The sequence below is a fragment of the Protobothrops mucrosquamatus genome, unplaced genomic scaffold, assembly GCF_001527695.2.
Source record: "Protobothrops mucrosquamatus isolate PMUCROS unplaced genomic scaffold, P.Mucros_1.0 scaffold899, whole genome shotgun sequence".
Classification (NCBI taxonomy): domain Eukaryota; kingdom Metazoa; phylum Chordata; class Lepidosauria; order Squamata; family Viperidae; genus Protobothrops; species Protobothrops mucrosquamatus.
In genome coordinates, this window is record NW_015387151.1 from 199164 (window position 1) to 211786 (window position 12623).

General features: G+C 37.8%; 1 protein-coding gene across 1 annotated transcript in view; it reads left to right on the forward strand.

Annotated features, from left to right (window-relative positions):
* ABCA12 (ATP binding cassette subfamily A member 12) overlaps positions 1 to 12623 on the forward strand; it is a 226544-nt gene that overhangs the window by 124282 nt on the left and 89639 nt on the right. The window contains 7 exon segments of the mRNA XM_029284752.1: positions 1585 to 1654; positions 1777 to 1911; positions 3206 to 3361; positions 6101 to 6287; positions 6943 to 7161; positions 10127 to 10323; positions 11096 to 11256. Coding sequence (XP_029140585.1) covers positions 1585 to 1654; positions 1777 to 1911; positions 3206 to 3361; positions 6101 to 6287; positions 6943 to 7161; positions 10127 to 10323; positions 11096 to 11256 — 1125 coding nt within the window.

Sequence of the window (12623 nt, forward strand, 5' to 3'; positions counted from 1 at the left end):
CGAAAGGGGGACGCCTGCTCAAGGAAGCGTGGCTTTCGGACAGGGATTCAATTAATCGGCACATCGATCTCTGTCCAGCGCACTTAGCGCTGAGGGCATGGAGTGTGGGCAGCAACCCTCCATCCCGCTGGAAGCGCCGTAACAACGGACCGGAGAGGCCAGCAGAACCAATGGAGAAAGCCGCAGGAAGAGCATCTCCTCCCCCCCAACCACCCCCAGGCACCCGGGCACAACGAGGATTACAGGCAGAGGATTCCATCGCCAGGAAAGGTATGCGCCCCCGAAGAACGCAGGGATCGACAATGAGGGAGGGTGTAGGAGTGATGACCGACTTACCAGGAGTCTCCTCCCCCCTCCCCCCAAGGCACCGGAGCAAGGCGGCACCCCCCAATGAAGGAACAACATCGGAATCGAGTCGCCGGGCACTCTCAGCTGGAGCCGGCGGCACTCGTGCGGAGAGCATGCGGAATGGACCGGCCAAGACCGGGTCGTGCGGGGACGACAGGACGGAGGCCGATAGGAAGGAGGGGGGGCCCGGAATGATAGTCACTCGATCGCGCACAAGAAAGGAGGGGTGATCCTGCCGAGCCGACCCACAGTGGCGACCCGACCACCCCACCCTGCAGCTCCAGCCGGTTTGAGCCAGCGGGAAGCACGGAGCAACCCCCAGAGTGCTGACGGCCGAGTCGGGAACGGCAGGCATGAAGGGAGGAAAAAACTTGGACAGAACAGCATCCGTGGAGGGGGTGGGCACGGGAAGGGGACTGGCGAAGGGAAAGAAGAAGCAGAGGGAGGCAATGAGCCTAGGCAGCCCAGGTGGAACGAGCAAAAGAATGACAAGGGCGGACTGCTGAGGGATATAGGAGATACGGGAGATACGGCCAGAGAAAAAAGGGGGGAAGCGCCTATAGGAGCTGCAACGGGGTGAATGGGATCAGCCGGGCTCCAGAGAAGGGAACAGGCACCCCAGGTCTGGTGGATTCGATCATTGCAGGGGATAGGAGGGCAGGATTACGTGGTCAGGCGGTGCGGGGGATGCGGCCAAAGAGGATAGGAGGGGGGAACGCCCCATCTGCTCCCAGCCCAAGCGAAAATGAGACAGGTGAAGTCACACACACAAGCAGGAAATGCAGGGCAGGAACAGCCGGTAATGTAAAAACTACCGTTGGAACGTAGCTTACACAATTAGGACCAGTGACGAGGTCCAGGGGCCATGTGCAGGCTCTACTCAACCTATAAAAGACTCTCCCATAGACTGGCTTCTTAAGCCCTGATGATGTCAGCAGTGGCTGACGAAAGCTTGGCGTCTGTAAACTTGGTATTAAACTTTTATAGTTTAAGGATTTTCCCTGGTGTTCACTTTTATTTATTTATTCTGAACATATATATATATATTCTGAAAAACCAATAAAACATATATTCGTAGATTTTCACAGGTACAGGTACACGGGAAAAGACCCGAACACGCCAAGACCTGCATATATATATATAATGTATAAAATATACACACATATATATAAATATAAGTTCCACATGTTTGCAAATATTTCAGTTAGTTACTTTTCTTCCTGTTTTTTTCCCCAGAGTCTTTTATCTCCAACTGCATTCAGCTATGCTAGCCAATATATTGCCCGTTATGAAGAGCAAGGCATTGGTATATATCTATATATACACTTTTATAAGATAAAAACATCTATTAATAACCCAAATTAAATACTGTGTGCTCATTTGCTAATGCAGGTTATTCTGTGTATTCCCTCCTCTTCTTTTTTATAGGTCTGCAGTGGGATAATATGCATGACTCACCAATGTCAGGGGACAATACTAATTTTAGCTGGATGTGCTGGTTAATTCTGATAGATTCTTTTATTTATTTCATTCTGGGATGGTACATCAGGAACGTTTTCCCAGGTATGTAATGGTGGTTATCAGGGTTTTTTTTCTCATAGAACGCCCAGAACGGAGTTTCAGCACCTTTTTGGGATGGTACCTTGTAGGGTAGGCAAGGCAGGTTGTATGACATGTGTGAGTTCCGGCACCTTTTTTTTTTTTTTTTTAGAAAAAAAGCACTGGTGGTTATTAAAAATACTGTATTTTGATGGATATTATTTGACAATTAAAAATGTAAAGTTAGGACAAATTATCCTATAACATCCATGGTATCATTATTTCTGGGAAATCACTAAAACCATCTACTGCATGACATTGTCTTTCTTCAAATGGCATGTATTTTTCACACTGATATCTATATTTGGTGATTCTGGATGTGGGAAAATATTTTAATGGAATTTAAGGTAACATCATTGTGTTACTATCGGTACTTACATACAGAATAATGATTGGTGACAATAAGAAAAAGTTTTTTGAAGCATTTCAAGAGTGACATAATTTGAGCTCTAATTTGAAGAAATAAGGCTCCTTCAAAAGTCTCTGCCTGCAGGCCACTATCTAGATTGGTTCTGGATAATCAATCCTTGTGATAGAGAATTAATATTTTTCTCATTCTGCACTAATTTATCTGAAGCCAGATCCAAATTTGTTTTGTTATACTGGCTCTTGGTTGGATTGGATTGGATTGCCCTTCAAGGATTTTATTCTTCCTTGTTCAGAGGCTGCTGAAATTATCTGGGAAAGGAGAACAAGTAGCTTAATCAACAAATGTGACTTTAATTCTTCTGTTTATTCCCAAGAATCTCAGAAAAAAAAGAGCTGTTATTCTCCATCCCACCCATCTCCTCGTGTGTAAAGACTTGTCTACAAAAATGCTATCCTGCTATTCTTTTAGCTTCAGAGATAGCACAGGCTTTTTTAAACAGAAACAGAAGGAATTAATTATTTAAGCCTGGCACTTCTTGTTGTAACGACTGCTATGCAGAAGCGTCCATAATCTCATACAGAAAAATGTTCAAGTGAATTCTGCAGCATACTGTTTCCTGCTTTATTTTCATAGATTTCATTTCATATAAATTCAGGAGTGCCTGCCTTCGATTTCACATGAGTATTTAGCAGTCAAATGTTCAGTTGAAATAATGTGGCTGTTGATTTTCTGGGAAGAGAACAGTATTCTCATACTTTGAGATGATGAAATCACACAAAACTCATCTATTATTTTCTTTAAGGGGCCTGATATTGTTGAGATAATATCAAAATGTTACTACAGAGCTTTTCAATTTCTCTCCCATTTTTGTCACTATTCTCGTTACAGGGAAATATGGGATGGCAGCTCCATGGTATTTTCCACTCCTTCCATCTTACTGGACTGAACGATATGGTTATTTTCCTTTGTTGAGTGAGAAGTTAACAGGCTATTTTTTCACCAATTTCTTCTTCAGAAAACAACCTACTTTCCCTGAAAAGATGTGTATGTTTTCTTTTCAGTATAAAGAAAATATTTTGATTGATTGGATAATGAAAAATGTATTACTGTCTTAGATGAGAGAGCAGCTAAAGTGAAATAAGTATAAACCACAAATTAATAGATAGAAGCAGTAGAAAATAATAAGTTTTAAACTTTTAAAATTTTTATTCTAATTTTTAACAAAATTATTTCAGCCCCAAGATAACAAGGCCTTATAGCTATATATCAACATTTTGCAAATGAATATGTAACTTTTGACCTCTTTGTCTCTAAATAGATATTGAATGTAAAATTTATCTGGGTGGTCTGGAAAATTTATTTAACAAAGGTTGGTTTCGCCTTTGGCAAGGATCAGGATAAAATTTCCCACAGTGACGAGCCTGTGCAATTATCTCAGTCTCCCTTCATTTATACAGGTAGAGTCTATAGGGTATAATTACCAGGTATCTGAACAGGCAAAAGAAGACACAGACAATTGGAAAGGAGGTCAAATGGGGAAAGGAGGATACTCTGACTGTTTAACTTTCTTGGCATCCACTATAAAAATCACAGTGAAAAGCTGCAATAAATGTACTTAGTACTATATGCACATGAAATTACCTTTTCCTGTATTGTGTTTTTTTCAATCACAATATCTTTCCCCAAATCTTTATTTTAAATAACTTATGCTAGTGATAATATAGAATTGACAGCATGCTTTTCATATTTTGTGACATATAGACTATAGTGATCGTAGATGTGAAGGAGCTGGATTGAATCTAATTGCTGGAGTGAAGAAATAAATAATTTATTTATTTATAAAATTTATTAGCCACCCATCTTACTCTGGGCAGCTTACAATCATAAAAAATATCTACATTAAAACATAAATAAATTAAAACCAAAGATTAAATTAAAAACATTAAATAAATCTAGGCTACTCAGTATATTGACAAATAAGGAAAAGAAAGAAGCAGACAACTTACAAGATCATAATACAGAAAAGTTTTAATGACTACTATTGTGGAAACAGTCAAACCTTTTTTTTAAAAAAAAAACCAAAACATTCAAAAAGCCAGATAGTATTTGATTTTAAGGCTATGCCTGCCACATGAAGGACAAGAGGACAAAAAGGAGAACATATCCTCCTTTTGATGGATGTCTAGTGTATACCCTCTAAAGTGGTGAAAGGAGACTTTAAGATGAACTCTAGAAAATAGCCATTGATACTTGGGATAGATCAGGTGTGTCCATATGAGCCTTTGAGTGAGTTTTTTGACTGGTTGAGTTCCTGCAGTTTTTTTGGCAAGATTTCAGTAGGTTGCCATTACCTCCTTCCTAGGGCTGAGAGAGAGTGATTGGCCTAAGATCACCTAGCTGGCTTTGTGCCTAAGGCAGGACTAGAACTCATAGTCTTCCCTTTTTTAGCCTGGTGTGTTAACCACTACATCAAACTGGTTCTCTTGGGAGAGATGAATGGAAATAAATAGGCTATTAGATTCCCAGTCTTTGACATTTAGCTTAAGTTATTTTGTGACTCTGTAGGCCAGATCCGGTTTGTGCCCTGTCTAGACCTAATAATAGTAATTTGATAAGAAGATGTGGGGGAACTGATTAATTTACTATAGAACAGCCTTCTTTGACAATGCATGATTTTTTGGACGATGGGGTTAGCAATCTTGCTTTTAAAAAAGGAAAGAGATTTATTACAACTCAAAATATTTAAAGCATGAGGAGATGGAAGAATAAACTTTAAGGGCAAATTAAAAGTCTTATTCTACAAAACAGTTTGTATTTAACATAAGATTATTTATATTTGTACATTATTCTACTTCACAAATACATTGACTAATCTCATCAGGAAATGTAAAAGTCAATTTAAATCTGAATTCTGGTTGGGGGAGAAGACATCCTCACAGATATTTGGAAAATCAATTGTTTACATTTAAACTTTTATATGTAACCATATCTTTCTATGATTAAAATACTTTAATTTGCTGTTAAATGTGATGCTTATTAAAGCCAGAGTTATCCTAGTATTCATATTAATTTATTTAAAACATCTACATACAGTCTGTTGATTATGTAACAAGGCTTTTGTGCACTAACATTTAGTAAAGGACCAAGAAAAAAGATTTAGGGTAATATATTTTTTATTAGAATGAAAAGAAAGAGAAAAGAACAGGTGACAGGACAAAAATTAAAAATTCAGCAGTCTGTGAGGGTAACTCTTCTTTTGTTTTGAGTTTGCTACACAGAATTTCCGTGTTCAGAATCTGGCAGGCAGGCAGGCAGGAAAAAGGCACAGCAGACGCAAAACAAGACTATGAACTTTTCAACTTGAATTTATCAAAGAAAAGCTGGAATCAAAAGCAAGAATCAAAAGACATGATTCTAATTTCAAACATGGTTCAATCTACACACATTTTATAAAAATTGGGTTGGGGGGGGGAGGAAATGACAACAGGTAGGGAAAGGTGAGTTAAAATGTTGTCATTAGAACCATGGCTCTCATTTGGACATATTTAACTGCAGGAAAGCTTGCACTGTACTAAATCAACATAAACTATTTCAGTTCAGTTCATCAGATATTGAGAAACGTGCACAGTATATATACAGTTTCTTGCACTTTCAAAGTATCTGTGAAATCTGACAAGACATTTTTCAACTAGAGTCCATGAACTGACTTAAGTAGCAGAAAGAGATGTGGACAGGGGGAACATGCTATAGGGTTCTTTATAAATTTGGCATCTTCTTTTTTAGATGTTCACAGTGCTTTACCCTCTAACATTGAACCTGAACCCACTCACCTTAAAGTGGGAGTTTGTCTCCAAGGAATAACAAAGATTTATGAATCCAAAGCTGCTGTTCAGAATCTCAATCTGAATTTTTATGAAGGAAATATCACCTCATTGCTGGGTCATAATGGAGCTGGAAAAACTACCACAATGTAAGTTCTCTTAGAAGAAAAATGTCTGAGAATGATTAACAAATTTTTTTGATATAACACTAATGTAATGTTTCTTGAGTCCTGTTATCTGCCAGCTTGGGAACCAGTACATTTCCTGGATCAGAAGATCTTTTTCTTTTCAGAGCTGGGTTAAGAATGGTGGGAAGCAATTGTTTTCCCCCTTTATTTCTGAATTCTGTAACCTAATGGTTCCAGTCTACAATCATCTGATGAAAACTAATTGAAGCTTTTGGTTTTATTTCTGGACTTCCTCATTTCTTCCCTCATTCCTAGAGTGCCATTTTGAATGAATGTTTTGGTATCGATTGTATTTCAGTCTTTTCTGACTCCAAGGCTGGATAGAACAGCTTTCCAATTTGCTAGGGGCAAAAGTGCCCTATTCCACTAGAATAGGCTACATTCCAGGTAGCCAGATTACATATCCCAGTCCCAGTGTTCGGCTCTCATGCTGTCATTGGCAGTGAGTGATTTCTGATTGCAAAGAATGAATGGCAGTCTCAGCTTTACCCTCATCCAACTTAAAATTAGTCTGCTTTTTCCACCTTTCAGTTTTTATACCATAGTAACTACTAAACGTCTATTGAATAAAATATTGATAATTTTTCTCAACTTTTCTTCTCTTTTCCCCACATAGATCTATACTGACAGGTTTGTTTCCTGCTTCATCTGGCACTATATTTGTTTATGGCAAAGATACCAGAACTGACCAAGATTTCATCAGGAAAAATATGGGAATTTGCATGCAGCACAATGTATTATTTGATTACCTCACCACAAAGGAGCACCTGCTTTTATATGGCTATATCAAGGTGCCCCATTGGAGCAAAGAAGAGTTACAGGAAGAAATAGACCGGTATGTCATAGTATTTTTAACAGCATAAAACAGTCTTCCTTTTATGTTTGTTAGATATTTCTCCTTTTCCTTTTGCAAAAATTGTGTAATAGTGTAATTATTTAGTAGCACTAACATCACTCTCGTGGAAAATAAATTTGTGGAAAATGCTTATATATATACATACTTGTCATGCTAAGACCTTTTGGGATAAGCAGTAGTATGAAAAACAGTGTGCTTATCCCAAAAAGGTTTAGCATGACAGATACAGTACTGTATGTATGTATATATGTAAATAAGCATTTTCCTCAAATTCAGTCCTTGATGTTATTTATTTATTTAGATGAAGGAACAGTGAATGTGTTGAAAGGAAATGAAGTTTTATTGTATAAGATTTCTTATTTCTTATAAAGAGAAGAAAACAAAGGAATAAGAAGAAAATAAAATAAAAATAAGTCTAGTCCACACTAACAACATTCACTATACAGTATCTCTCTACATCTTTCATTTCTGCAAACCATTCTTATTTTTACTATCTCCAGGAACAACTTCATATATTCCTTTTTATTCTTTAATCTAATCTTTCTCTTTTTAAGGATCTCATCAATTCTATTGTCTCACAACTTTCTCACAAGTATCAGTCTTCGTTTCCTTTCAACACATTCACTGTTTCTTCATATATTTGTTTTGCTGTTCAGATCTCATTCAGTCTTTTCGTATGACCAAAATCAACATATACCTTCTGTACAGGTCATTCCATTTTTTCTTTCAAACCCCATTCATTTGTTTACTTTCTCTACATATTATACAATATGTTTTTCTTATCCTCATTTCTTGTTGCCTATTTGTCTAACCCAGCCTTAACAAATTCTGATTTTCAGTCCCAGAATCAATCATTTTATTACTACAGCCATAGGCCAATACATAAAATTAAACATTCAAATAAAACAGAACTAAACAGAACCAAACACAAGAAGGCATAGCAATATATTACAATTAATGATGTAATCAATGAGTGTCCAAAGTCTGCCTAGTTTTACAAACAGTATAACAAAACCTATCTACCTTCAGAGAGATTGAGTCATACTGACCTGACAATAAAAATACATTGAGTATGGTCTAATACTGAATAAAACACGTAATAAAATTAATTATAAAAGATTATTAAAAAGATCTAAAATATTTATTTATGTTTCTGGCGAATCCCCAGTGCTGCTGCGCAGAATCTAGCCACCTGTGCTGTGATCACTGCCAGTTTATCCTTAAGCAGCCACTGTAGATAAATACTTTCCGTACAACCAGGGTACCTATCGATTATGGAGAGGATATGGTTTTTCCGAATAGCTCTATAGAAGGAACATTGAAAGAGTATGTGTCCAATGGTCTTCATCTCTCCTGAGCCACAATGGTGTCTTTTTATGCTTGCCGTACAGGACAGCCGATGGAAACGCATGGCACCTTGCGAGCAAAAATGCTTTCCGGTGGTTTACTGACTCCAACTGACTAAGATAACAGGCAGGTGTAACAACATATCTAATAGAGTCTGGAGCCAGAAACAGCAGAGCTAAACTTAAGTCCTCTTGCCTTTTGATGTCCTCTACCCTTTGTCGCAAAATTTGTTTTGCTTGGTCGTAGTCCAATTTGACTTTTGAGGCTGAAGAGAAGACTAGTTTGGCAAGACAGTCCCAGAATTTCCCCATTAGCATGGCCATTGATGATAATCCACAAGGTCCACACATCCAGAAGTTCCCAAGGCTTGGAAATTTTTCAAGATTGCTTTAATATTTTTTTTCTATCATGCTAGTTATTACATCCCATTTTTCACTCAGATTTGATAAGCAATGTCTTCACTCCATATTCAAGACAATAATTAATATATTGAGGAGGAAAGTTTGCAGCTCCCCTTTATCTTTAATCACCTACAATCAGCATATGATATTCTAAGAAGTAACAACAGAAGTAGAACAGCCTATTCTTACAAGGAATATATTTCAAACCACTAACATTTCTGCTCTGTTGACCAAAATCTAGCTTATAGTTAGTTGAGAAACACTTGATGGAAGATTTAAAAGTTCTGATATCGTGATGCTAGCATTTGTCCACTGCACAGGTGGGCATTGAAATCCTTTATTGCTGCCATTTTTTAGCAATGTGTCTTAATGAAATACTTAATAGTACTTGGCTGATTCTCACTCAAAACCAGCAGGATGCTAAATTATGCATAATATTTTCCACTTCTTCTGTGACCGAGGAGTTTTATGCTGAAACTAAGATATATCATTAAAAGGAGGTTGTAATAAACAAAGGAAAGTGCTTGTAGTTTAAGGTTTATTCAGGAGCTCTGTTTTGCTTTAAAACTACTTGTTTCTCCATGTTATAATACTTTGTTACAACTGAATCATGTGGTGCCTCATGCAAGCCCCCCTCTCTGATTTTAAAGAATCATAGAATGTTCAAAATGGAAGAAATATTGAAGATAGAATAGAATAGAGCTGGAAGGGACCTTGGAGGCCTTCTAGTCCAGCTAGATCATCTAGTTCAACCTCCTGCACAGTCCTACAGCATCCTGACAAGTGCCTGTTCAACTTTTGTTCAAACATCTCCAGGGAAGGAGAGAGAGTTAAAATCCCCCTGTGAGCAAGTAAACTGTGAATGTAATATGTCAATGTAATATGTCTCAGTCATCCAGGTCATGGTTGTCCCAAAGGTGCTTTTTCAAGAGGCAACTGGACTTTCTTGTTAACAAAACAGTTGCCTCTTGAAAAAGCACCTTTGTGAATGTAATATCTTTGTTGAATCATTGAACTCTACTATTAGAGTTCTACTACTAGAACTCTACTATTAGGACACTATTTCCTTCAACCAAAATCCATGTTCTTATAATTTAAACTAATTGTTTCTTTTTCTAATTTTTTAAATTAAAATGTTATCATTCTTTCTTCTACTTATTTACAAAATAATGTTCTTTCTGGGTGCTGTTTTGAAGGATTTTAAAGGAAACTGGATTATACAACCATCGTCACAAGTTGACTGGCTCTTTATCAGGAGGGATGAAAAGGAAGCTATCAATTTCAATTGCTCTACTGGGAGGTTCGAAGGTTGTAATTTTGGATGAACCAACCACTGGAGTTGATCCCTGCTCTAGGAGAGGCATTTGGGAAATCATATCAAAGAACAGAAAAGGTAATATGGGCAGGTATACTGTCATTCTAGCTTTTCAGAGCAACAAGTATTACTATAATATAAACAGAATAACAAGATAAGCTTGAATGGCTATTAAAAATATAGTCACAGTTATGGAACCATAAACGTGCATTAAAGAAAAGCTTTCAAATGTTAAGCTTTCACTTTGATAAGAGGAGCGACCTCTGCAGTTGCCCTCCTGCAAAAGGGCAGTCAGAAAAGCTAAGAGCACCTGCAGACTTTGCCTCTTCTTGCTCCATGAGATGCAGATGCCTGGCTGGGCTCTAGCAGGAGAGGCATCATCACAGAAAAGGCCAGCTTTAGCCAAGCACCAGGAGCTCTTTGTCTTGGGGGAAAAGATCACCTACCTCCATGGATGGAGAACCAGCAGCTCATGGTTCTCAATTACTATAATGAGGCTGATGAATTGACTTGTAGGTATATAATGAAATGTGCTGAAGATCTCAAATTGGGATTTCTGATAACCAGTCTCCAGCCTTACTGAATTGTTCTAAGAAAAGAAAGAAAACCGGATTAAACAGCCATTGTCATATGCTGACTGGCTCTTCCCCAAGAGAGAAGAAAGAAAACTATCAGTGGTTATTTCATTACTCCCATTGGTTTCAAGGAGAGGTACAATCCTTTTCTGGCTTCTGCACCCAATGAGCTCCTGAGCCCAAGCAATTCATTTTTCACTTGGCAATTTTTCTGCTGATACAAGAATCTGTATGGAAATTGTAGTGTAATTACTCCTTTTATACGTTCTTTTCAGGCAGAACGATCATCCTTTCTACACATCACTTGGATGAAGCAGAGGTTTTAAGTGACAGGATTGCATTCTTGGAACATGGAGGTCTCAAGTGCTGTGGGTCCCCATTCTACCTTAAGGAAACTTATGGTACTGGATACCACCTGACACTTACTAAAGAAAAGGTTTGGAGCAATAATTACTCTCAAGTTTTAATAATTCTAGTAAAGTAGGAAATTCTAATAGTGCTCAGAAGCAAAGTAACCTCTGGTGAAAAAAAGTATCTTAATGAAAGTGATACTGAAAATGGCTTTAATCAATTTATAGGTTTCATCGACAGACAAGATGAAATCCAGAGACAGAGAGTATAAACATTGCTCTTCATGGTATTCTATAAATTTTTGAACAAGTGTTCCAGAGTTGAGGAGCATGTAGAATGTTGTGACATTCTCCTAGCCATCAGTAGAGATTGATTTAATAATTTAGGACAGGACCCATGCTGGCTAATATTATTTTAAATACAAGATTATAGATATAGTACAGTAATTATAAATATTGCCAGTTGATGGATTTCTTGACTTGATTGCTTACCATCATCTTTGCTTCTCAAAGAAAAGAAAATTGCTCCTCTAGAAATAGTTGTTTGTTCATATTGAGTTTCATTCAGAGTACGACAAGACACTAACTTTTAAGGTTAATTTTTAAAAACAGATTTTCTTGAGTGTATAGGCAAAAAGGTGTGTTTTAATATCTGTTTTTAAGTTGGTTAAAGTTCAAAGTTTGTGTTGCTTTGGAATTTAATAGTCAAGACTGTTTACATGGTTCATAGCACTTCAATTAATCAAACAGAATAGAGCTGGAAGGGACCTTTGGAGGTCTTCTAATCCAACTCTCTGCCCAAGCAGGAGACCCTATACCATTTCAGACAGGTGGTTGTCCAGTGATGAAGCACCTACAGCTTTTGAAGGCAGAAGGTAAAAGCTTCTAAAGCTGTTCCACTGGTTAATTGTTCTCATTGTTAGGAAGTTTCTCCTTAATTCCAGGTTGCTTTATTCCTTGATTAATTTCCATCAATTATTTCTTGTCTTGCGTCTGGTGCTTTGGAAAATAAGTTGACCCCTCTTCTTTGTGGCAGCCCGTCAAATAATTGGAATACTGCTAACATGTCACCCCAGTCCTTTTTTTCTCTAAACTAGCCATACGCAATTCCTGCAACCATTTAAGTGATTGTCCACTAGGACTCCAAGGTTCCTCTCACAATTACTGTTTTTGAGCCAGGTTTCTCCTAATCTATACTTGCATCTTTGGTTTCTCCTGCCTAGGTGTAAAACCTTGCTTTTCTTCACATTAAATTTCATGTTGTTGGTTAAGGCCCATTGTTCAAGTCTGTCAAGATATTTTTGGATCCTGAGCTTGTCTTCTGGGGTGTTGGCTATTCCCGCCAGCTTAGTGTCATCTGCAAATTTGATGAGTTCCCTTTTTATTCCCTCATCTAAGTCATTTATGAAGATATTGAAGAGTACTGGGCCTAAGACAGAACCTTGTGGTAGCC